Here is a 27,826-nt window from a genome sequence, read left to right as displayed (position 1 = left end):
TTTGATTGAGAAGATAAAAGTTCCATAGTGTCTGAATGCTAACTGAAATAAGCTTAACGAGTAATTATTTTTGCCGCTGAAATTTATCATGTAAATGAAAATCATGGTAGATTGAAAATTTAACATACCTTAAAACTTTGCCACTTGAATATATAATAAGATGTTCTAGTTTTACCTCTTAAAATTTACCATTGCTGTTCGTAAAGCTATTGATAGAAAAATATTCTGATTCCCCCAACCGTGCAAGGAATGGCTGCTGCCTTAGTAGTCAGCAGGGGTCGTCGACGCGTCGATCGTGTCCTCGGCCCGACGGGCAGTAGTCACATGACAAAACAAATTGTCAGCTGACCTCACGAGTCATACGCCATATTGAACAGCCAGTTTGCAATGTTTATATGTTTGTGCTGTAAAAAGGCGAATTAAAACTACTGTAGGAAGACAAATATATGTCAGCGTATTTCTGGTAAGTTGTGGTCTTTAGTTAATCAACGGTGATAATTTTATGATCCGAAGACGCCGATCGCATCCATCTTCCCACATTCCGTATGCATTTGAGCTTTTGGACGCGGACGCTTCATTGACACTCCATTTATACTGACTACGTTTGTGAACTGAACAACCCTTGGAAATAAAAATATCAGGGCATCATACACATCGCAGTGCCACTAGTTACCATCTGCGAAAGGGGATACGAAATGAGCTAAACGGTTTTAACTTTGCAGATCGAGGCTTCTTTTGGGCCGCATATTAATCGATACGATCACGGTGTGTGTTAATCTTTTTGAGCAACACCCATCAAATTCCGACAAAGTACGGGAACTTGCTTCTGAGAGCCCTGATGGTAACTCCATCTGCCATAGGATCGATACAGAATACATTTCCCACGATACTGTAGGTCCATAACCTGCCATTTTGTGTAGTTTTATTAAAGAATGTCATATAAGGAGGTGCCAGGATGTCAATTTTACAAGGAAGTTCGAGATTGTTTAGGTGCGATTTATCACAGGATTCCTGTAAAAAGGGGCTTTTTCGCAATCACGAAAAAGTCCCACTAACGGATTTTTGTCTTACAAGAAATGTATTTCAGAAATTTCAATTGAGAACAAAAGATTGACAACGTGTTATTTAAGTACTACACTACCACGCACATCCATAGGAATTCAGGAGGGCAATGGTTATAGTGGTCTTTCTATCGTATTTTTACTTAATCTGCTCTTCACAGTAACATCTTAAATCTAAATCAGCTGCAAACATAATCATGCCTTTCCTTGTTAATAATCATCCATAAATGTTTTTGTTTTCCAAAGGAAACTGTACATACTGAAGTTTCTTTTAACCAGACATAGCCTTGTTGTCCAGTACTTTTTACTTCCTGTGCAGAATGTACAGTATATGAGACACCATATAAAGATCCTGATCAATATGCACAATTGTAACATGATAACACGGTGTTCATTTTCAGACAATGCTACCAAAGTGAGCAGCTACTTGCTACTTTTGGCCAGATACTTTTCTGTCAAAACATTTCCTTACACATGAACGGGAATAAACAACTTTTAATGCCTCCGCTTCACTGGCAAGTTGTCAATCTCAATGCCACTGACAAGCGTTTGAAATATATATGAATGCCCTAGTGTTAGTAAGGTTTTGCCTTCACCAAATAACAAACAGATCAGTAATAAATTATTGTGTCACCAAAAACAACATTTCAGCCGAAGATAACAGCTCTTTTCATCGCAAATTATATTATGTACTACCCATATTATCTTATACAGAAATACCAATATTTGATAGTGATAGTGTGGTCACTTTAGTTCAGTACAACTCAAACATTTATATGACATCCCATATGAGCTACCATACGATTTGCAGCCTTTTTGATCTGTCAATATTAAAAACAAACTTCCCTTTCTATTCCCTTTTAGATTTGAGCTGGTATGGAAGAACTTGTATAAGATCAAACGTTGTGTCTTTTGAAAGGTGAAAGGTCAAACATCATGGCAGAGAGCCAACATCCAAAGATTATTCAAGATCTTAAAGGTAACATCTCATGCCATTTTCTGTAAATTCTTCATTTAACTCCTGTGCAAAGAATTTAACTCCCGTGCCATAGTTAATTTTTACTAGAAGATGCATGTTTTAGTGTGGTCATTATATGATATGATAACTATGTACCACTATTGTGATGTGTCTCACTAAGGAGCCGCAGTTTGCCAGTTGTGAAACTTGCAGAAGAAATAGGAAGTGATCAGGTGATATTGGCATTTACAGTAACTAATGGTGGTTTTATGAATATCTGATTTCAGTTTCCATTAGTTTTCTTTATTTCCTGGTTTTTCCCCAGAATGTATCCAGGAATTGAAGCGTGACTACAGAGACAGTCAGATCCCGATAACGGATGACAATACCACCTTACATAAACTATGTGCTAAATTGGAATTGTTACTGAGGACCAACAGGAAAGGTAAGTGTTAATGCCCGATAAGAAACTATCTTTTTGTAATTTTAAAGTCCAGTAGCTGTAACTTTCGAGAATTTTTTTCACAATGTTTCACAATATCACTACAGTTTCTTGTTCTACACTCCAAAGCACGTTGAGATACAAAGTATTGAGTTTGTCAACTCAGCCTGTACATGTGTAATGTGCATTGTTATTGTTGACAAGTGAATTCCTGTCTGGACTAGAATTCAAATGTAAACAACAACAGTGCATTTTACAATCTGGTGCTGTGTTGACAAGCTAAATAGTTGGTGTTTCAACATGACTTGGGTGATAGAACAACAACTTGCATACAAAACAAAAATAGCAAAATAGTCATCAAAGTTACCTCTCTTCTGGCCTTACATGCTACAATGCAACTTTCTTTCCCCCAATTTCACCATCAATATAATGTTACTTGAGGTTCATTTTTATATTGACAGGAAAAGCACTTGTTTGATATTCGATTCAAGCCATCTCAAATGACAGCAAACATGTCTATAACCATAGACCCTGTAGCAAAATGGTCCAGGGTCTATGGTGTAACATGACAGTAGAATGAAATGACTGGACAACCTACATTTAATCATCAACTGATACGCCTACAAGCAATGTACAAACAAAACACATTTTAAAGTTGTGGTTGAAGTTCTGATATATGATTTTCAATTGAAAATGGTGATTTACCTGGTGAATACATGATACATTGCATTGCTCAACATGTGTTTGAGAACTTGGAGGCAAATATTTGAATAGCAGTTACTTTACTGGACAGAATGATATGAAAAACTATCAAAACAGAGAAGTCTGAACCATCCTAAAATGCATGTAGACACCATTAATTATTGTTGTACAACCCAAAAATTAATTTTGCAAATTTCTCTCAAAAATGAGTAAGAAAAACGTCAAGCATGATTTAAATTTCTGTTTCAGAAAAAAGCAGTCTACTTGGTGGCAAGAAAGACTTCTGGGATTATTTCTACAGTTCTCTGTATAAAGTAAAAGGACTGAATGAAGGAATAAGATTTGTGAAATCAATGCCAGAGGTAAGACAACACTTGATCTCAACAGGACATTTACCAAGTTGTCAAAGACTGTCACCCCTGTATGATGTAAATAGATCCAACCATATCATTGACAACAATTATTAGACTTGCAAGAGATGGGTGGCAAGAGGGTTAATGACTCGTGTAGTGGGATGACAAACGAAAACCAACAAAAAATCAGATGGGTTACCAGTATTCTGGACATTCCTGAATTGCACTTTGTATTTATACCATAGTACATGTGTAACAGAGTATGACAGGCTGTTCAAAACAATGCTGATAACCATTTAGATCGGATGTTGCTGTTCTATTTTTGTCGTGTAATTCCCTGATTCTGTTCTATTTCACATCTGTGGCCATGTACGTTATTTGCAGAACTTTAATCTTTTAATACCACCAACATATACTGTGTTCCCACTAGCCAAACCAACGCCGCCGGTAACTAACGTTTTGATTGGTAAACACCTGTGGATTAACCCTTAATCTCTACTTATGTCCATACACGGAATTTCCTCCGGTGTTTTGAGGAAAACACCGTGTGTTTTGCGCCCTCTACGTTCAATATATGTCTATAGTACAGGTTGGATATAAACAACAATGGCGGATGTCCAGGACGCAACTGTAGCGGCGTGTCTCCTGTATTTTCACCTTCATATGCGATCCAGACGGATTCAACAGTTCATCGTCGCCTCAGGAATGCATAAATGGACTCACAACGAGACCCAAACATTGATATTCTTGCCTCGCTATTCGATGAGCAAGATCACTAAAACCCATTAAAATAATTTTCACAAACCAAACAAAGGAAAGAATCTACACTGCGACTGATGAGAAACCACACTCGGGTTTCGAAACGCTAGCGTCAAAGGGCCACTCTATCAACTTTGTAACACCATAGGTCCGGCTGCGTCTCGCCATAAGCTTTCCCCACACAAACAAAAGATTACCGTACACACTAATCCAAACTTCCCTACAAATATCCGAGGCGAAACAAACATTTTTTATTAACACAAACAATCGGATAAGAATGTAGGAACACATTTTTGAAACGAACCAAACACAAACTCGACACAAAAACATTTTGGATAGTTAGGTGGGCAGCCTCTTTCACACTTAATACATGGGAGCGAGAGATCTGTTGTCTTCCATGGTTCGTGTCGAGTCCAGCTATGCGTACTGTGCACTCGAGCTGATAGGTCAGAGGTAATGTTTTGGACAAAAGTCGTCGCGAGAGGGCGTTTACACCGTCGTTAACCGTTCTGACACACAATTTGCGTCGGCGCGCCGTTGCAGGTCTGACGAAATTCGACGCCGTAGATCGACGCCGTCGCAGCACCGTCGTTAACTGTTCTCACCACGTGGTTTTCGTCGTTGTTTACCATAACAACGGCGTTCACAACGTTGTTAAATGCTGTGTCAGAACGGCCTAATAATGCTGCAATGGACATAAAGATACACATCTCTCAGTAAACATGATTTTATAACAGTAATTAATTTTAAAACGAAAATTATCAAAATAGCACTAACTGTTGCAACTTTTAATGTTGTAACTATATACTTCCATTTTCTTGTACATCAACCAAACTGGAAGTAATATAACAAGTATATTTACTTGTGTGTATTTTTTAAAAGTTCTATAAGATACACCTCAAGATTCTGCATCTGTACCCCTTCCTCTCCCCCCTCCCCAAGTAGGTGTCTCTCTTTACGGTCAGTAATCTGCCTATGCAAAGCTCTCCAGAAAAACATTACAAATGAATGAAACCATCGCAAGTTTCTTTGATGACCCGGGATGTCACAGTAGTTGCCATACTGTTCCGAATGTTGAGGTTAATGTTTACAAACACTGATAGTTCTTCATTGTCTCCATCAGCTGCGTACATCACTGGGCAAAGGTAGGGCTTTCATCAGATACAGTCTGGTCCAACAGAGATTGGCTGATACCATGCAACAATGTGTCATGAATGGAAAAGTTACAAGGTGAATCTACTGAAACATGTTGTTTCTTGTCAAATTACATTTCATTTGGTTGAATATCTTTCAATTCTTTATTGAGTCAGTGTCATTCTGAAAAATCATAGAGTGGTTCATTGTCAGTCGTGTTCTTGAATAAACCATTAAATGTCATTGACATTAAAACAATGTAACCTCCAATACACTTTGTGTTAAGACAATAATGTAGACTCATTAATTGTTACCTTTGCACATGAGTTCTTTTGTTTGATAACATTTCTTACCTCAAATGATTGATTGTGAAATTAAGGTTAACACCAATCGTACATTTTTCATAGAGGACATGATGTTTTGCCAATGACAATTTTCTTGCAATAACAATGGAAAGTAGTCTCACATTTTGATTGTCATGGAACTTATTTGCTCATGAATCCAAAACCTTCCACAGATTTAGCATATGGAGAGTAAGGAAATATCAATAACATATCATATTTAATTTGTACTTTGATGTTATTTGCATAATTGTTAAGTGCACTTACTACACACAATGCAAATATTTCTGTTTGTAATATTATTTGTTTTGTCATTATAATACAAAATTGTGCACTTTTTCATTTATCAAAATATGTTTGACCTTGTCATTGATTTACAGTGATTGGTACACACCCAAGTCAGTGTTGCTGAACCACAAACATAGCTCAGCTCTGGTCAGTGACATGTATGACCTCAATGAAATCCAGTTTGACCTTTCACCTACGGGGTATGACCTCGATAGTAGTTGGCCAACTTTTGCAAGGTAAGCCTGAATGGAGTGAAACAACATTGTTATTTACTTCTTTGTTTCTGTGTACAATTGAACAATCAGTTTTAGAAAAAGAATAGTTAAGAATTAAGCTAGAAATTTATTCACTGTGAATAAAAACTTCTGGTACCGTATCGCCAGACATACAGCCCACCAGTCCTGTCAATTTGTAGAAAGGAGTGAGCCACAGCTACATGAAGTGTTTTTTTTATCAGAGATTTTTATATCAGTGAAAGTGGTCAGATGGCATGGAATCAATATGTTAACTAAATTGAATTTCTAGTTCATTCTTAGAGAGGTTGAGAAGTTCCAACACTCTCACAGAATTGTTTATTTCCCATTCATTCCTTTTTTCCATCAAAGCTTACAAAGCTTTAAATACCAAAGATGAATAGTGAAGATTTTAATACTGAGAATAATGACACAATTTTTCATATTTAAGTAGTGAGTATACAAATATTAGCAAGGAGGTAAATCTTGATAAAAAATTTAACATCTGAAAAATTTAAATCACGATGGTTTCTGAGCATTGAGTGAGTAAATCAGTATTGAAACTAAGGTAGTTGTTGAGGTTGTATGCACTTCAAAAGTGAAAAACCTAAACTTTTGCTCAAACTTTTTCTCAAGGAAACTTTCCACCATTCTCTTTCAAAATCAAGAATAAATATCAGGGCTCACCATGCAAATTTTGGTACCAGGGAAACAAAATTACATTATATTTACTTATATTTGAAATTCCAAATGGCTGCCACCCCTGTGTTAACTCCATAGGAAAAAATAAAATTTCCGATTTTCATAAAAATAAGACCATGAAATTTTATGTTCTCCCAGAGCTTCAAAATGAGCCCATATAAGTGGTAGATTGTAAAAATATTGCAAATCTGAGAGTCTAAATATCTCTCCCAAGTGCGTATTCTACCTTTAATAAAGATATATTATTTCTATTATGATTATATCCACAGGAAATCTTTTGGAACATCAGCACATGGTCTATGGCAAGCACCAAGCAGATCATCAAGTATTAGCAGTCTCACCAGTTATACTTCACAGGTAATGCATGGCTACATACAAATGTAATAATGTTTACTTATCTGACATGTAAATTCAAATGTTTTTGCAAAAAATACTGACTACCCTTGAATTTGACATGAGATCATATGTAAAATGTATGCGGTATTTCCTGCATGTGTGGTAGACCCAATATTTGTGTCATAATTTGGTTTCAGTATTGGTGGAATTTCAGTTCTCTGTATCTGTAATGAACTCCTGAAAGATAATAAAATCATGTAAATTGAAGGCGATTCAACTTGTTGATCGGATGAAGTACAAATCAACTGGAATGTGAAAGTTCCCAGTAGGTTCAAAAGTAAGATGAGGAAGTCATGTGCCAAAAATATCAGTTCAACTTTCTACACACTAGTAGGAAAAAAGCTGCCATGAAATGAAACTTGATATGGCATAATCCAAGAGCGGGGATTAGATCTCTATGAGTAATGTCATGGCTTGAAATTATAGAAGCTGTAGTTAAGTATCAACCAGTTTTCAACTTCAACCACTGTCAGCTAAATTCACATGGTTATTGTCAGGTTTCCCTCATGGTTCAAAAATACTTCTCTTTTCATGGGATCAAGAAATATGATCAATGACTTACTAATTCAATGTTGAAAACTGAAATTTCAGCGCAGTTGCTTTCCACCAGAAGGTCTGAAACTGATAAAAATAGAAGACAGATTGTTAGAAAGGGGAATTTAAGAAATTGAAAGTTCACCTCAAGGTCACCTCATCTACTCTCATACTATTCATGTGTATAGAATGCAATGATGTACATGTAATGGATCCCCCCCCCCCCCCCCCCCCCCCCCCCCCCCCCCCCCCCGATAGATTTTACAGGAAACCACATTGGCATGGACAACACCTTTACCACAAAACTCCTTTATTCAACTACCAACAAGAAATGACTTTTCAGGGGTCATGACTAAACTGACTGAGCCATAACAGACTTTCATTTCATGCCCTGAATGCCTGCAGTGTGTAACATTTCCTCTGTTCTTTCTCTACAGCAAAATGACAGTTTTGCACCGGGCAGTCCACACTCAAGCCTGAAGCAAACAATTGATGAAGAGAAATACTCAGCACTGCAGATAGAACTGGATCAAAGCGAAATAAACATACAGCAACTCCAGCAAAGAAACGAACAACTGGAAACAGAACGTGAAGAAATGAAACTACTGGCACTGGACACAGAGACAAGACTGGCAGATGTCACATCTCAATTTCAAAAGAAGATTCAGGAAATGGAATACCAGGTTTCAAGGGCTGCCAGTGATCTGGAAGAGAAGAGAAAACTTTGGAATGAGGAGAAGGATAGTTTGAGAAGCCGGCTTGAAGACGCTGAGAGTATGAACAGCGATCTGTATGTGAGGATTGATGCTCTGAATAAACAACACCAGAGTCGTGAGAAAGTGTTTGCCGACATTGAAAATGACCTGAAGGAGAGACTGAAAGCTACTGACGAGAGCAATGTTGAATTGTCCGTGGAAAGCAAAGGCCTGAAACAACAGTTGGAAATTATCGAGAATGAAATGAAGAAGAAACAGGAACAGATGAAGGAAGTGGAGGAGAAATTGCTGAGTTCTGAGAGTAAACAACAGGACCTGATTGCTAGGATGGAGGGACTTGTCAACGAAAAGGACGTCAAAGCGTCTGATCATTTTGACTCGGCAAACAAAGCTCATGAACTTGTCGGCAAGATGATGGAAACAGAAAAACTAAATGTAGAGTTGAAAGGTCAGAATGACGAGATGAACAGGCAGCTGAAAATTCTCCAGGATAGAATCACAGAGATGGAAAGTACAAACAGGGATCAGATGAAACTATTACAAAACCAACTCGAGGAAAAAGAGAAGTCTCTTTCACAATTAAATGAAGAGTTAAGGGCAAAGCTGGAAGAAGCAGAGAAATTGCAGGGAGACATGAGAATCGAAAATCAAAATTTGACCGAATCTTCAGAGAAGCTGCAGAAAATTGTTGATGCCAAAGATGAGGAGCTTGAAACGGTGAAACTGGAAATGCAAGCATCGGCTGATTTGTCCAGAAAAACACTAGAAGAGTTGAATGGAAAAATTGGTGAACTCCAAACAGAGCTAGAATCAAACAGATCTTCCAGTGCCTCAGAAGTTGAAAGATTAACAGCCAGAGTTGCTGAACTGGAGGAAAGAAATAACAAAACATCTCCTCTTTGTGAGGAGTCTCCAATAGAGGTTACTGTTGGCAAAGTTGTTGAATCAGATATGCAAATGAGTTGTGATGAAACTGACAGTGGCAGCACGCATTTCAAAATTTCAAATGATGAACTTACTGAAAACTTGTCAGTCAAAGAAGCTGAATTGCAGCGAGTGAAATCTGAACTTGACGAACTGAGAACGTTGATTGATTCAGCGCATGCAGAGGGTTCTGAATCCGAGCTTCAACAGTTGTCAGAAAATGTTCATGAAAGCAATCAACAAACTGCAGACAGACTTCTCAGTTCCATTATTGAACTTCATAAATTACATGATGCTCAAAAGACTTTGGAGAGTAACAATGCTGAATTGAAAAATGGGATCAAAGAACTTGAACAGACATGCAACAAATACCGGGATGAGCTAGAGGAATCCAACACCAAGATAAAAGATTTAAACACACATGTTAGTCAGATGGAAAAATCTGAAATCTCATTGCAGACAACTTTACAGGAGAAAACAACAGAATTTGAAGAACTTCAAGAGAAATACCAAGCCTTAGAAATTGATAAACAAAGCTTAGAAAAGAGGACTGTTGAACTTCAAGAAATTGCCAGTACTAAAGAGTCAAAGATTACAGAATTAGAGAGACAGTATGAGGAGCTTGAAAAAGCCATGTCAGACATTAGCATTGAGAATGATTGTCTGAAGAAAGAGAAAGATGAAATGAATGAAAGGATGGCATCTCAAGAAAGGGAGGTTGCAGAAAAGGTCATCAAGAAAGATGCTGAACTTGTTGAACTGATGGAGAGAGAAGAAGAATTTCAAACGGAATTGAGAGAGTCCAGGTTGTACAGGGAGAAAATTGAAGCTGAGCAGCTACAACAAACTGGAAAACTCCAACAAACAGAAAATGAGCTGAAATCACAGCAGCAAAGATTTGTCGAAGAAAAAACTGCATTAGAAGAACAGGTAGAATCTCTTAGGGAGGCCTGTGAAGAAGAAAGACTAAATACACAGAAATTACAAGTCACCTTGGAAGACTTGAGGAGAGTTCACGAGGAGAACTTATCTCAAGAGCAGGTGTTTGAAGAGAGAAAACAACAAATCAGCAAAGAGTATGAGGACAAAGTGACATTTCTGAAACAGCAGTTCAAGTCTATCAAAGATGACATTCAGACAGAGTTAGACAGTAAGTCCAGTGAGCTGGAACAACTCAAAGAGCAATTTGACTTGCTTCTGAAGGAGAAAAATGAAATCAGTGATAAAAACGATCTCTTGAATTCTCAAATATCAGATGTTAATGAGCAATGTGAAGTATTGAGGAGAGAAAGGTCAGAAATTGAGGAGAAACTGGAGCAGAACAATGCTGACGCTGCCATTAAGATTGCTGAGGTCAAACTTGAAACTGATGAACTTGTCCAAAATCTCAACACTGTCACTCTGGAGAGAGATGACCTCCATAGGCAGCTGACATCCCTGCAGAAGTCCACGGCCGAAACTGATGACCTGTTGAAAAGTAAAGATGAGAAAATCCAAGCCATGCAAGAGGAGGCAAATGATGTGAAAGCAACCATGGAAACGGAGATATCATCACTACAATTTCAACTAAGCTCTGAAACCATGCAATATCAACAACAGATTAATGTAAGTACAATTTGTAGCAAATATTTTGATATGATAATTGTTATCTATTATTTGGTTTCTTTTAAAAAATCACCATAATTTCATCAAGTTTTATCGCATAATTTGGTTATTCTTCATTTAGCCTTCAAAACGTGCCGCCATATATGTTAAGGCATATTCAATGTGGCTATAAAATTTGAATGGCTTTTTATGATTTCTGCACAGAGGTGAAACATATTCCTGTTTTCCCTATTCTATTTTATACGTCCCTTGTTCGCATAATTTCACATGCCATACCTATGTGTAGAACACATTACTGATAGAATTGCTTGTAGCTTTAGAGGAGTTAATTTACTTGTGTGAGTTACTTGTTTATGTTCTACATGGATTTACCAGCCTTTCCATTTGAAATGATTGTCTTTCTAGGCGTATGCTGGCCAGGCTATTGAAATGGTAGCCATGAGAGATAAAGTAGCTGAAAATGAACAACTTCTAGCCCACCTAGGTGAGACATTAGAAACAACCAAAAAGGAATGGAAGCAGGAAAGTGAGGCTCTGAGCAAAGATGTAAGTGAAATATTGGCTACAGAAAAGACATTTTTTATCCGTTGCAATGATTATATCAATGCTTTTGTTGAGAAAATGTTGATTTCTTCACATCTTCTTTGTCAATAATATTCAGAAACTGGACAATATCAACCATTAAACCATCATGCATTTGATCTTAACTGATTGCAATGGTATGGTTTCAAAATGCCATGTGATGCCATGTTAAAATGAGTGATCCAAAATCATCAGCATGGTGTTTGATATGTGTTTTAATGCACTACCATTAATCAAGTACGTGTATGTAATACTACGCTGTTTGATTCTGTTATAGGGAGATCATTTCCCATTCAAGATTTCCACCATCATGTGTCATTTATGTAGGATGCTTCATTCAATCTCTGTGCAACATGTCAAAGTGATGTACACTCATAGATACAGATAGGAATCACAGTTAATTCATATCAATTCATGTTTTTGTACCGTATTTCCCAACAGTTGAAAAAGAAAACAGCCATACTGTCAGCCAAGGAAGAAGAGTGCAAAAATTTGCATAGTGAAATTGACAAGGTGTGTGAGAGTAGTCATATGCTGCATTTTGTATGGCGTATAATGTCCGCATGGTGGTGACTAGCATTTCTAATGCATGAAGCAAGTGGATATCCAAGTATACAGCTTTCTTCCTTGTATATGTTGCTGTTTATCATGCAATGATAGCACTATTTATTTGCAACTTGTCACTGATGTATTACTGAGCCTACATACATGTGTACATTTCTCAAATATATGTTGGCTACCATAATGATAAGAACAGCAAAACAAATGAACATAGCCATATCATGATTTTTCCATAATACCTGCACCAAGAGTTGTTGCATGTAGGTGTTTTGTTAGACTGGAAGGTTGGTCTTTGAAGACATTACCAACTTTCAAAAGAGGAAGTATGGGAGAGCCCTCGCACAAGGTACCTTCCAGTGTAAATTTTTTGTCAATGTGCCACAAATTTCATCATTACCATATTTTATGTTTTTAGATTACTTCAAAACTTGAAGAGGAAAAGAGAGCCACCAAGGAAGAACAGGTATGAGATATATCTGGCAAAAATTATTCAATTTGAAGTTCCAACGCCTCGGACAAATGAACATGCTTATCATGTGTTTCTATCATTAACTCTAGTATCGAGATGCACTATTTGAAAGTTATAGTCAGAATCTCCAGTTATTATCATGCTTGGATTAAAATCTTCAGTCAAGAAGCTAAAGATTACAAGCTAAGAAATCATTTGTGATATTTGCCATCATGCTGACCTATGACACTGGTTGCCTGGGTGATGACTATGCACCAAAGACAATGTTGTTCCTGTAATGTAACGTCTTGCATACAGAACCATGATACTTCTATAAAGTTGAACTTTTCTGGCACTGTGTTTGCTGTGTGGTCTAGGAGGGGATGGTATAAATTTAATCCCTCCAATTCCCCATTGTAGAAGCCCAATTTCACCAAGACAGTGGAGTTATACCAAGGACATTATTCATTGGGTTGGGAAAATCATAGGAAGGATGTGTATCACTTCCTTGCAAGAATTCACTATCTTTTGTCCTGCAGGGAAAAGTGAAAAAGTATGAATTGGAACTTGAAAACTTTGAGAAAAAGAAAGAAGAGGAAATGTCGCAGCTGGAGAGTGACAATGAAGAGTTGAAGAAAAGACTTATAAAACTCATCAGGTACAGCTGTTTTGCCATGTGGATAACTAATAGTTACTTTGATATCAGATTCTCTGATTAAAGTCTAGAGCTTATCAGATCAATACTTTACAAAGTGCATCTATAATATTACTTTCTGTACTTTAAAGAATGTACCTTGCATTTAAAAAGCTGTGAAATTATTGATGAGAAACAACACCAGATATTTGCCATGATAACCACCAGAGGGATGTCAAGAAGAGTCTCTCCTCATAGGAGCATTTTACCAGCAGTTGATCTGTTCTGCAGACAATAGCATTTTCCATAGACTGTGTTTCTTGAAACAGTACAACTTTACCTTATGTAAGAGGAATGGTTTCCACTAGGAACTGTGGGATGTAATTTTTTGTTCATCAATTGATGGGAAAATTGACTATGTGGAATCCCGTTGAATGGATAGATGAGTTTGTCATGTATCAGTTTTATCTGCCGTATTTGTAATAGCAATATATTTTGAACAAGACTTGGACTAGAAAACGGTCATTCACTTGCCATAGTGATGTAAAGTAACTGAAAGAAATTCAGTGCATCACAAAACAAATTTTTGAACACTGATAAGGAATTCTTCCTTTTACTTACCAGAGATAAGGATAATTTGTGGCAGAAAACAGACTGGCTGGCACACCAGCAGAAGTTACAGGCAGCAGAAAGATGGCTTGATGACAAAGAGGTAGGAAGAAGAGATGGGAAAGATATGTGCTTGTGTGTGTCAGAGAGAAGTGAGGAGTGATTGAATGAATAAGAAATGTTTGTGTATTGTTTGAAGTTAAGTGTTACAAGCCGTGTGTAAGAAGTGCTTTTTAGTTCAATCAGGATAGAAGGATCAACACCATAATACATTTACTGAAAGAGGAGGACTTCATTCATTTAGCATAATCATCTCTGCTAGATTTTGTGACTCAAGAAAAATTCACTGATGCCTTATGAATCAGAGTCTGTTATGTGCACCTCGATATTTTTATGTTTCTAGTGTCACTCATATACCAAGATTATTGTTAGATTTATCAACTGATAAAATTTGATGAAGATTACACTGATGTGCCATTTACTGGGAATATGCACTGTTCAAATGGTAGAATGGGATCAAAGATCAAACCTTTATAATAATTTCCTATGTTGCATTTGTTTCAGGTCAATAACTGTATGCAGTGTCAGACAGAGTTTTCCCTGACTGTCAGACGCCATCATTGCAGACTCTGTGGAAGGATATTCTGTCATAATTGTTCAAATAATTGGATTATGACCAAACACAGCAGGTTAGTAAACAAAACCCCTTCCATGTTTGTCCTTCAGTATAAATCGTACAAAAAATACAGCATTTGTCATCAAACTTTGTACTTTCACACAATGTGATAAAGACCTTGCATGTTTAGTTCATGGCTGCTTTACAGATTTTATGCACAATGTATTTGGTTTGATAAACAGACAGGCTACCACATGTTGTCTTGAACTTTTTCTCAATGTATTTCAAACTCGTGTTGTGTCAAAGAACTATTGTTGACCAGGTTACTCATTTTAGCTTTAATTCTGAGAAACAGGAAAGGTCTGGTTTGTGGATTTCAAACATAACATTGCATTTCTGATATCTGTCTCAGCCAATGCCCAGTCATCCAAATTTCTCAATATACAGCTGGACAGACCGCTACCTTATTGAACTATGATGAAATCAAAGCTTTGTAAATGAAACATGAAAATTCATACAACTTTCTACAATTACAAAATGTCCAGATTCGTTTCATAACAACAGTCGGGGAAAGTATGTGGCCGTTTTAAAATATAAATGTCACAATCACAAATGTGATTGTCAATGTGTTTATCATTTTTCATCTGTCAATCTGTCACACCTCGGCTGTTGAGTATCACAACCACTCTGCAAAGGTCAAGAGGTCATCAGTTTCCAAAGTGGCAACTCAAATATTTTATTATTTGCTGTTTTCAACAAAGCATAATGGTGTACAATCAAATAACTGACATTCAATCAAATAACTGTGGCGTACAAATAACTGTGATTGGTGTCTGTCTGATGTTGACTTTAAGTCATGTCTTTCATTTCATTGTAGCAAAAAATCCCGAGCATGCCTGACTTGTTTTGCCAAATTCCAACATCAACAAGAAGGAGGCATCATGGACACCTCAGTAGTTGACAACAGTGATGAAGAAATTGACCCTGCCATCTTGAAAGGGCGATTTGGAAGATTTGGAAGCCAGTCAGAAACGTCTTCCACGGCAACCTCTCCGGATGAGGAGTACAGCAGAAGCAACAGCCGTAACTCTTTTGTGACAGCTTCCAGTGGTGTGATGTCACCGCTCTCTGATGATGCCAAAGATATCACAAAGAGTACAAGTCATAATAGCCTGGCTGAAATGGATGAGGAAGTCACCACGGAAACAGATGGAGAGCAGTCTCAATCTGCATCATCTCTTCTCCATGAGGGGAGGAAAGTCAACCCAGGTGCTACTGCTGTCATGACAACAGGAGATGATAGCATGACCACGGAGACAGCACATGAAGCAGACTCTAGCAGAGATGATGTCTTTGATGTGATTGGTGAAGATGAAATCGCTCTTTCTAAAGAAGCAGAAGTAGAAGATAACAATGAAACCAAAGAGCAGGCTGAGAACAAGAGTACATTAGGAAACAGTCTTGAAGTTAAAGAAGAGAGGTAAGGATTATTATCAGATGTTATTTTTAGACAAAAGATAAATTTAGCATCTTGACCAAACTTCACATTTTGTTTTGCAGCCATGATACTCTTGATTAGCCTATTATGGAAATGAGATTTTTGCCAGTAAATGTAACAGTCTTTGTAACTTGTTATAAATGCATGACAAACACCCCAGAGGTTGAAAGTTACAAATCTATACAGTTGAGTAAGCAATTTCAGGGCTCGAAATTAACTTTTTTCCCTGGTAGTCCACTTGGGCTACCATTTTCTGAAGTTGGTAGCCCAGTGACAATGGCTGGTAGCCCATGCATATTTTAGTTTAGGGATTTTTTTCATTAACAAGAGAAGAAAAAGCTATTTTTCAAGATTCTGCCCATGAAGTGAATTTGTTAGTCATTTGATGTGAATACTTGCACACCTTTATTACCCAAAGGAAACTGGTATAATTGACGACAGTGACACTAAAAAGTTTGGTGACCTATCATTGTATTGACAACCCATTTCATTCTCAGAGTTGCATGCCAATTTTGATAGTCATCATGGCAATGACCACCACCTTCTCAGCAGGGCTAAAACAGACCATGGGCTTTCTGTAGTAAGGACGAGTTTGTGATTGATACCTTTTGATCAAAATGCAATGAGAATACGTTTTCATTGGCCATCATTTTCTGTGCCTGTCATCTAAGTACATCGGTTGAGATATTGAAACTTTCTTGCAAAGTTCCATCGCAAGGTCGTCTTTGTAATTTGCAAAACAAAGTCATGGTCTGGCCTTACTGTGTCCAGCTGGGTTCGACTGCATTTAGCTCGTCAAAAAGTGAAAGACCGGACATGGCACGCCAAGTACTGACTGAATTTCATTTCCCAGACTTTGGCAGTCCATGTGGGCTACCATTTCATGGACTTTGGTAGCCCCAGGGAAAAGTTGGTAGTCTGTGGACGCGAGACTACCGCTAATTTTGAGCCCTGAATTTGTATGAAGAGTAATGAGAGTGTATTGCAGTGATAAAGATTTTCAGTGTAATGCTTTCACATAATACCGTTAGCAATATGGTACAGATAACTAATACTGTTTCTTTATTGCCATACTTGCAAAATTTAATACTCAATTGAATTGTGAGATTTGCTAGATGAATGCAGGATACATTGTAAATCTTTCATTTGTAAATTTTGCTTATAATTTATAAAATTATGACATGCTTTTTTTTTTCTTTCCATCCTCTGGTTTGCCTGTTTTTAACAATTCTGTGATTTTTACCTTCTTGTGTCTATTTATACCTTCTTGTGTCTATTTATAGACAGAGAAGGTATTAGAGTTGAAAACCAATATGCTGCTGTCAAGAGCTTCCGTCTGTCAAGACTTCCGTCTGTCAAGATCCGTTGACGTCATGCCATTGTGATGGTCATATCATAAACTGGTGGGGGTGTTCGTGGCTCAGGTTGAGGTGTGGGAGAACGATTTTGAGCTGTGACAAAAATCAAAAGGGACTTAGCGGCATAGCCACAGTGTTAAGCCTTTCTCCAAGGTTTCTTAGTTGACTACAATCTATTACAGACTACTGAGCTGACGTTAGGGGTACTCACTTTGTGTTTGCTCACTCTGTGAGCGCTAGTGTTTGGTACTGAGTTGCGTGGATATCCCCTCATGGCCTCACGTGATCTGGGCCTGTTGCATAATCTGCAGAGATGATCATATGCCTCCGAGTCTGAAAACTGTCATTGTGTAAGCCTGTCGGCATTTTCCTTGCATTTTTTCTCATTTAATTTTGCAAAATATCGGCGAGTACCTCAATATTTCAAGATAACCCTTTCTTCCCAATCGTTTCCTGGAGTTTCAGAGTCATATGAACGAAAATGAGTGAAAGTTTTAGACAGGAAAATCGGACGTCGGCCATGTTCAATGTTTACAGTACAATCAGAAGTTTACGTGGAGGAATTAACCAACAAACACAGGAGTGTTCATGATGCCCGCCCTCTAGAGGCAGACCCTCCTATATGAAGTACCACATTTGATGCTTGTGGAAAGCTTGACCACACAATGGAGCATTTAAACTTTTAGAAAATGACAAACTGAATAAGAAGGTATTCAGAAAATGTCAAATACTGAGGAAAAATGCGCAAATATTCAAAATAAACAGGTTAACTGATTGGTCAGCTATAAAAAACAATGAAAATGTTTATGATCAAAAGTTTTTGAGATGCGCACATTTTAACAAATACAGAAATTATTAACATTATAAATATAAGACCAAACTATTTTTTCAGGGATGGGACAGGTTGGAAATGAGGGGTGAGAGACAAAGGCACTCCTATTGCTGCATGTGGATGCAGCCACACCATTTCATTTACAGCATACTTATTCACTGTGTTGTGTTCAAGTTCCATATTGTACTGACTGTCATACAAGGATAACATAAGCAAATCAAATCAAATTAGAAAAGGATCAATGCTGTTGTGTGGATTTTGCTGAACATGGCTGATATTTCGCCCTATATATTTGGTATCCAGCAAAGGCATATTTTGATGTCAAGTCAAAATTAACACTACATTGCTGACAATATATTTTACCGTTTCTGCATGAATTTTTCTTTTTTAAATTATAGTATATTAGTACTTCAAACAGATTAACAGTTATCGTGATGTCACCCATAATTTTACATCACAAAGACTGTAATTCTGCCAATTTTTTTTGTTTTTCAGTCATTTTATAAATTTTGCACTGCACAAGATGATTGAACAAATTGCAATGTTTGAATTTGTAAACTCAAAGAATAAAAATCCTTTGGTCACAAATTAAATTATTTTTTGAAAAGAAATTTACTCTTAAACACTTTTAGCATATATTCTTTACACGGTCATGTATTTCAAGGAAAATATGCCTATTAAAAACTGTAATTTCTTCACTTTCAATTTTTTTTCAATACTATGACAATTATCAGCCATGAGGTTATACAAGCACAAGACCAGATAAGCGTTTTTCATCATTTCCACAGGACTCTTTGAAAAATCCATTAAAAACAGTTAAAAGTGACTGGAAATGATCACTTGGTATACATTTAATTTACAGATGCCAGGTTGTGTATTTCACATGCACTCAGGTCAGTAAGGAAGTGCGTCATTACTATTTTGGACTGTTAATTCTTATTTCTGAATTGTTTAACTTTTTTCCACATCTTTAGGCAGTTTATACTGTAGCTTGGAATTTTTTTGATTGATGTATTTAATCATCTTTTGGGTTCTTTGGGTCCATATCCCATCTCATGCCCCTACATCATCAACTATTTACCAACAACTCCATGCCAACAACCAATTACCTGACCTGGCCACACATTAGAGAAGGTACAGCGTCATTGACGGTATTTTTTTTTTTTCCTTCACTGCCTCTGTATTGTTATTCTATGTTGCTGTCTCTTCCAAATGTCTGTATTTCTATGTATTGCTGCTGTGTATACCGGTATTTGACTGCTCAACTGTGTCTTTCTGTCTCACCCCCAGCCTGACCAGCAGTCTTGTGATGTCAGCAGAGCAGCTTGAGAGCTTTTCTGAGGAAAGCTATGAAGAGTGGATCAAAGCAGGAAAGAGTTATGCCGTCCCGGTGAAAGTTGACAAGCCGGGAGTTGTATTATGCTGGGAATTCAGTACTGAACCTAAGGTATGTCTTCTATTTCAGTCCATTTCAAAGCAAGATGTATCGATATTTGGTCACCAAATTCATATGATTCATTGCTGATTTGACAAGGGCTTCAACAAAATAAATTTACTGGTTGGTGTCTTCTCGAAGATCAAATTGCCTTTTTATTAGGCCTCTCAAATGCTCACTTTGTTGTAGGAAATTTTCTTTTCCACTTTGTCCTAGCTCATGTTAAATAAAGGTATACAGGATACCTATCAAAAAGTGTGCAAATTTTATCATTATTTTGATTTGTATTGATAATTAATTGCTTTATTTAAACTTTGCATGACATTTTGTAAGAGGGGAAGCCAAGTACATTATGGAGCGCAAAGTTTGCTGAGTCCATTATTGGCCAGGGAAGTACATTATTGCTATTATTTTATAGTTTTGGCAATGCCAGGGAATTTGTAGATGTAGAAAACATCTGGGGCCACAATACTGAATAATTGGATACAGTATCAATAATAATCTTGAGGGGTGACGTCACAAAATTCACTGGTATTGACAAAGCTGTACATGTAGCTATAACACATGTTTCCTCTTTAGATAATTCCCTAATCATACTCTCAATGGATGTATTTCTGTTTCTTTGTCAGGATATCGCGTTCAGTGTGACATACAAGGAAAGTGAAGAGACAATTCTGAAAGAGAGTCAGGTACTGATACCACTGTTTAGATGCAACTCACACAGACAGTCTGTGCAAGGTGAATTGATTGCCAAGCAGGCAGGCATCTATACATTAATATTTGACAACTCATTCTCAAGGTATGTATGAATATCGAACAAAACCTGCTATGTAATAACTCATAGGGAATCATAGACCTGAATGCTGCTTTCAAAACAACCATTTCACTTTCATTTCAACAAAAACGTTTGTGAAATTTATTGTGTTTGTTACTTTTTATGAAATATTTATGCACTAGCCTTGGCCTTTGTTGATAATATACACAGATAATCATGTGGTCATTATTTTTATCAAACTTGCGTTTGACTTCCCTGAAGATCTGTTTTTTATCATTTTCATTCAAAACCTGTATGTTGACAATATCTGTGAAGCCATTTGTGAAATGAGTTTGTGTCTGCCCTGAGGACAACAGACTGATCCTACCAATATCCATAATAGTTTTATTCAATATTTGAAAGAACATGTAGATATGAAATACCACTGCATTCTGTCAGCTTATCGGCTCTGTGCTGTTGTAAGTTTCAATAATTCAAATGAAAATATTTTTTTTAAAGATTCATTTGTGCAGTTCCATTCTTAACTGAAATTTTGAACTGGTCTTGATTTGATAATATTTTTATGTAAAAACTTTAACTTTTGGTTATTTCATAGAAAAATATTACTCTTTTAAATTCAATTTTATTGAAAACTGACTCAGTTACTGTGCTCAAGTCACCTCAAAAATGCAACGAAATTTATTCCTACACAATATTGCGTGTAAATCAGTTCTTAGTTTATACTTCAAAAGCAGTAGTGAAAACTATCAACAGGAATTTTAATTCTAAACATATCAAATACAACTTGGAAGAAGTAGGGTAAGCTTCAATTTTACAAAGTGGGAACAAATTCTTAACGTTTCTCCTTGTCAGTCATAATTAATCACCCCTTTAGGAGAAAAGGGGCAAAAAATGCATAGCAAAATGGCAATTGAACAGATACCAGTGCCGTGTGAACTCTTTCAGTAGAATGCGCTTTGGGGACAGATATTTTGACTCTCAAATTCACATTGTACTTTTCTGATCTACCACTTGTGAGAGCTCATTTTGAGGCTCTTGGAATTATCAGTTTCATAGTTTCATGTTTTGAAAATCAAAGATTTAATTTTTTCCCACAGAGTTAACACAGGGATGGTAGCCATTTTGAATTTCAAATATAGGTGAATTTAAGGTACATGTAAGTTGTTTCTCTGGAACCAAAATTTGCAAGATGACACCTGACTTTTTCTTGATTTGATAGAGAATCGTTGAAAGTTTTCTGGAGGAAAGTTTGAGCTAAAGTTCAATCTCACTTTACTTTACGTGAGCATTACCTAATTACTGACAATATTTGACATTATCAAACGATTTTCTTTGTTGCAGGTTTACCTCCAAGAAGGCAAGATACAAACTTCAGATTAAACGACCAGGACCTTGAACTGATGATGCTGCAAACAGGAAGAGACAATAACATTTGTCCATCGTTCATTTTTGATATTTGAAATTAATGAACTTCAACTGTAAAATACATTTTTTGGGGTCAATTATCAAATATGAATTTTAGACAGTTCAAATACGCCAAAAATCTACTCGAAACTGGGACATTATAAACATGTTTCTTTTGGTCAAATATCTTTGGGCATGTGAAGACAAATATGATAATGAAGTATGGGCATTTTTATTATGATCCTTTAAGATTATATTTACTATTTTCAAAACTCTTTGCCATGCAAAATCATATCACACGCCTACAGTGAAGGATAAGTACATGTACAGTGACACCATTTGACAGAGAAATCAACAATGTTTTTGTTTCATCTCAGTTTTCAGGTGTAAGATCATTCTCAGCTGCAAAGGTGAAGTTCATTTACTGTCAAAGCAGGGACAGAAAAAGTGTGATTCAGATTTAGATTCAGGGGAAAAATGCATCAGCATGACTTTGATAAGGCAATCCTGATGATCCTTTCTACCAGAGTCTATATGAATCTTATAACATTCTTGACTTACAGAATTCTCTATGATCCACAAAAAATTTGTAAACTTCAAAATGTCATGACATGTAAAAGCAGATGTCTGATGCCATTTTTGAAATACATCAACACTACTTGAAACGTTGTCAGTGGAGTTGCATCTACAGACATGTTGATCAAGTAAATTCAGAATACTTCCAATCTGATGCTGCTGCTGCTGATGTTCATGTGATAATCCTTTGATAATCATAATCATAATCATAACCATTTGATCTTTCACAGTGATTCCATCATCACTTTGTCATTCTCTCTTTTCAATTTCTGTACAAAAACAGTTGTTCAACATTCCGTATTTGCAAGAGGACTCTTCAGTTGAGATGCTGAGGCAAACATTGCTCTCAATTATGAAAATGAAACTGTGCGGTAGCTCTGCTGTAGACTAGCGGCAGCTCTGCCGTAGAGTTGCTGCACTAGTGCTGCACAGGAAAGCTGTGCAAGAGAGGCTGTGCAGGAAAATGCAGCTAGCTGCACAGTTTCTGCACAGTATTAATCTGAGCAGAAACTGTGCAGCAGGAGACAAAACTGTGCAGCTTCTGTGCAATAATCTCCATACTGTACACCTTGTGTGCGGCAAATGTAAAATGTGTACAGCTTGTGTACAACAGACCTTGAAGTGTGCAGCTTGTGTGCAGCAGGCCATCAAAGTGTGCAGCTTGTGTGCCAGAAATGACAATTACGTGTACAGATTGTTATTGGTTATTGCTGCAAATATATGGAGCAACACATGATGGGCACATTGCCGACTATTTCATTACCGGGAGTACAGTGTACCATTGCACTTCGTGACCAGTCATATTCAAGAAAACAAAACTGACCTTTCATTTATATTTTGCATTCATTTATTTTTATAACAGACAATCCAACTTTTAAATTATAAAAACTGTTAGATAATGGACAGCTTTTAAAGCACAGTTCAGCTGGTGAAAGCGACACAGGCCTAAACTCAACAATATTGCAGGATGATGGATATAAAGAGTACATCTGTACTACAGCGGTGACATGTAACATCATTAGATGAGTACCCCCTTCGACGATCTGGTTTGGTAAATCAAGGTTCAATCGACAACTGAATTTTAGGAAAACAAATTTTTAAACAGGGACTTGTCTGACTTGCAAGTTAAACTCTGTATTTTCTGCGAGTGATACCAAAATACAGTTTCGAACGAAATCTATGATGGTCTGCAACTTGTGTAAGGACGCGTCGTAGACTTTTGTTACTACAAATCTGTACCTTAAAAATATCGACAGATGAGAACTTTTCATTGTAGAAACAAACAAATAAACTTCAATGTCGCAGGACCCGCTACCTTGGCTCCAAGCAGGGCCGTGGACGTGCTCAGACGCTATAGCAGTGTATACAGTATACGGTACGTACGTACAGTGCCCAGCACTGGAAGCAAAGTCTGTGTCCTGTCATCGCTAACAAAATCTCGCTTTCTGTTATGACTGGATTGATATTCAATGCTTTTGTCCATGTTTTCAGCGTTAGATAATTGCCGAGCACAATTTTGGGGTGTTTCACACCCCATCCCGACCGCTGTACGAAAATCCAATACGCTGCTTCGCCAACGTCCAGCGCTGAGCTGCAGCCGACATGTTTACACTCTGAGGTCACGGTTCATCAAGTTCAGTTCGCGCATTGATATTGAATCTTCGTGTGTGGAAAGAAATTTACTCTATTTTGAGTCTTTCTATGATGAAAATAACCAGTTTCATTATACTTGTAAATTGGGTGCTCTATCAAGTATAAAACATAACGGATTAGGTGAATAATGTAGAGTCAATTCCAACGTTTAAAAACGGGACTACATTATAAATCGCGTAATGATTTATAGATCGCACTTCCGTTAACGTCATGAGGCTTGATCGGCGCGAAGTTAGATTTTGGTACCTTCGGCTGTGTACTTGTTGTTAGGGAGTTATCTAGTGGACAATTTCGTGATCTTTCTATGGAATCGCCAGGCAAATGATATCACAGTGTTGGAAAAACGTGTTTACAGCACCAGAGATAGACGGGTTTCAAAATTTGTGAACGCGAACAGCAGTAAAAATGCTCACTAATGTTTTCTAAGTATGTACACACGGTTCGGAGAGACATGCAACCGGAACCGGGATCGAATCATCGAGCCTCTCCGAGCAATTCTCAAATGTACCGGTAAGTCAATGTACCGTCCGTCTGTTCATCGCTATAATGTTCTGTAATCGTTGCATTGCTATGTTTAGCTACAGATAAATTTTCGTTGAGTACTGATTCATACTGAATTCACTTTCGTTTCACAACAGTTACAGTAAAGTGCTGAGATTTTTGTAGATTGTCGCCCGTCGCCGCCGTTGGTATGTAAACAACATAGGGCGAGCTGTCCGCTGTTTGACATTTGATCATTATTAATTTAATAATCATAAATGTATATGCATTTTTTGGCTTCAAGTTTTCAACTTCTTTGTCTCTTTTCAAATAATTATTGATGTCTTTCATCAAATTGCGAAGTTTAAATGTGTGGTCAAACGGTAAAGACTTATACTCTTCCCTGAACGATTTGTATTTTCAGAATGCATAGTGAGGAAGGGACAAGAAATTCAGAGAACAGAAAGCAAAATCGCAGCCTATGACAGTAATGTAAATGTTACATGAAACTTCTCGAGTCAAAAGAAATTCTCTTGAAGATACTTGTGGCATGAAATGAACATGGCATTTAAAATAAATCGTACCACAATTTGAATTTAATCTTTTTTTCTCTATGTCTTTTTATTTAACAATTACTTTATTTGCGCTGACCATTTTTCTTGTGAAACTGGTATTTCAGAGCTTAGTTGGATAAAACACATCTTGTGCTTTCCACAGTCTGTCAGGTTTTCAACGGTGTCACCGTCATGGTGTCACTAACATTGGCCATGTTTACACAAGCGATTTTACAACTTCTGTGTACATATCTGAGCTGAACGTATTATATCGTTGGAAAAGATAACGTTGAAACTTATGGTACAATACAAGAAATTTTGCTGTCACTTATTGTGTTGCTTCTTTGGTTTTCAGTATCTATCGTCTATTTAATAATGTATTTCGTTTTCTTACTGTTGCTGAAATTGGTAAAAGTTTATCCCCCAGCTGACTGCTGTGGAATTATGCCAACTTATGAAGGAAAGTTTGCATTTTGTAGTTTACGGCAAATCTGCAGTAACATGCAAAATAATTTGCCGCAAATTTTACCTACTCCTGGTAGCTGTCCTGCAAGATGCCACAATTTTCTGTGAAGTTCCTGCACAGTCTTTCATGTACTCTGTAGTTCAAAGGGCTATTGTGCAAACACAGGCTTCCACATTTCCAACACAAAGTTACTGCAGTTACTGTTTTCAGCATCTCTTGCATTATATATTGCTCAGTGCAGCTAATGTGTATAATGCGAAAGAATCACCTTACAGCAAAGCCGCTGCAACTTGTTGTATTGTTGCACAGTTCCTGCACAAAGCTACTGCACAGTTACTGTTTTCATTGCTTCTTGCACCTGTGCGGCAGCAACTAATTTGCATGAGAAAAATCGCCTTACAGCAGAGCTGCCGCAACCTGCTGTATATTGCTGCACAGTTCCTGCACAAAGCTGCCGCACAGTTACTGTTTTTATCATTTCTTGTGCCTGTGCGGCAGCAGCTAATTTGCATGCGAAAAAGTCGCCTTACAGTTGAGTTACAGTATTGTCTGTTGCACTAGTGCCGCACCTGTGCAGGAACACTGTGCAGCAGGCCAAAATTTTCATAAGGGCTCTATAAAGTTTGTAAGCCATTCTCAAACTATAACGTTTTGGATGAATCTGAAGTCCATGGTCATTGCGACCGTGAAATTTTTCAAAACTTCACAAAACACAAAGCAAAATTATCACAATATACTACATAAATCCCATCAGGATAGAAGATGTATTTGCTGCCAAGATCCAAGGAAGGTATAACTTTATGTAACAACAAATCCTTTGTGACCCAAACCCCACTATAAAGCTGATAAAATATAGTCCACTTTATTCTATTAATATAAATATGATATAACAAATAAAACCTAATATATTTTGTAAAGAGGACCAGAAATAAAATTTGTCAGTGTCCTATCTGCTTCATGATTTGTGATACAGCCTTTTTATCATGTAAAATATAAATGTACTGATACAGGGTACACACCAGGTGTAGTCTCGTAGTTCAAGAAATCATTATTACTTTTATTGTCTGCTATTGTATCAGGACTGATTTATTTTCCGTCTCAGAGAAGTGTCAATGGAAAGGTATAGAGTCTTTTGAAATGCAGATGTAATAGCTATATGTTTACTGTTGGAATGTTTCCTGTATTTTGCTATTAATCTGTGTCAAAAATTAATTGCTGAAACTAATTATGGAGTTGGTAGGGTAGTTAGCATGTCTCAGAGTAAACTTTAAAATTTGTGAGATGGTCACTGCCTTAGAAAATCTATTTTAACAGTGGTTTTAGAAGGTTAATACCACAGCAATAGGTGCAGTCAGCCTAGTCAGATGTTTTTCAATTGGTACAGTTATTGAAATATCAATTGTATATCACTAAATCCAAATCATCACACATGGAAAACACTAGAAATACTTCAAGCTGACTAACATAACTTGTCATAATTTTGTTTTTCAAAGTAAAAGTTGTACAAAGACAAGATGTTTTTCCAGATGGGGAGGACTCCTTTCAAGATTGAAGTTGCTTTTATATCCCTTAATACTTCATTTTCATCTTCCAACTTAAAATGATAACATTATGCCCCTGTAAATTTTCAACTATGATTAACTTTCTTTTAGAGATCGTTTAAGATTTCAGTTTCAGTTTTAGATATCTTTGTCATGATGTCAGTGTATGTGTCAATTTCTAATTCAAACAATTACTTTGAAATTAATGTAGTAAAAATTTTTTAAGAAAAAGTTACTGTGATCATAAACCATTCTTTAACAGTGGATTTGTTGATTGCGTGTGAGAAAATGAAATTAATATTACGAACAGTGTGATAACACAACATTGTTTACTTCTTTGTCTGATTCAGTTGGTTTTGTTTTGTAATTTAAGATAAGCCAAGTCTTATTCATAGTCTTAGGATGTTCAGTGAGATCACAATGCTCATGAATTTTCTGTCTAGTATGTTAACTATGCTATACTGAGATACACCTGCATTACATTAATGGTAAATTCCAAGTATAGAATGTATGTTTTCAACAAGTGCTTTTGTCGCTATTTTTAAAAACTGTCGATAAAATTACCCTTAAGGTGCTGTTAATAGAATGTATACTATTGTAAAGGGATGTTGTTACGCATATGTAAGTTTTATAAATAAATATGGCCTGGATTGAAA

The 27,826-nt window shown here is 36.9% G+C and overlaps 1 protein-coding gene across 1 annotated transcript; it reads left to right on the top strand.

The window, feature by feature from the left end:
• The first annotated feature begins 338 nt into the window (after positions 1-338).
• Positions 339-27,826, top strand: LOC139117408 (FYVE and coiled-coil domain-containing protein 1-like). The gene is made up of 19 exons (XM_070680497.1): positions 339-463; positions 1,926-2,040; positions 2,345-2,464; positions 3,413-3,525; positions 5,399-5,505; positions 6,131-6,274; positions 7,243-7,330; positions 8,341-11,148; positions 11,554-11,694; positions 12,172-12,243; positions 12,707-12,754; positions 13,279-13,397; positions 13,998-14,085; positions 14,547-14,671; positions 15,476-16,078; positions 19,577-19,733; positions 20,351-20,520; positions 21,838-22,818; positions 26,240-27,826. Exons 2-18 carry the CDS (start codon positions 1,998-2,000, stop codon positions 21,890-21,892), a joined length of 5,001 nt encoding a protein of 1,666 aa, XP_070536598.1. The 5' UTR covers positions 339-463; positions 1,926-1,997; the 3' UTR covers positions 21,893-22,818; positions 26,240-27,826.

Source organism: Ptychodera flava, chromosome 18 (assembly GCF_041260155.1).
Source record: "Ptychodera flava strain L36383 chromosome 18, AS_Pfla_20210202, whole genome shotgun sequence".
In the NCBI taxonomy this organism is placed as follows: domain Eukaryota; kingdom Metazoa; phylum Hemichordata; class Enteropneusta; family Ptychoderidae; genus Ptychodera; species Ptychodera flava.
The sequence above is the reverse complement of the archived record's forward strand: the minus strand, read 5'-3'. Positions and strand labels throughout refer to the sequence as shown.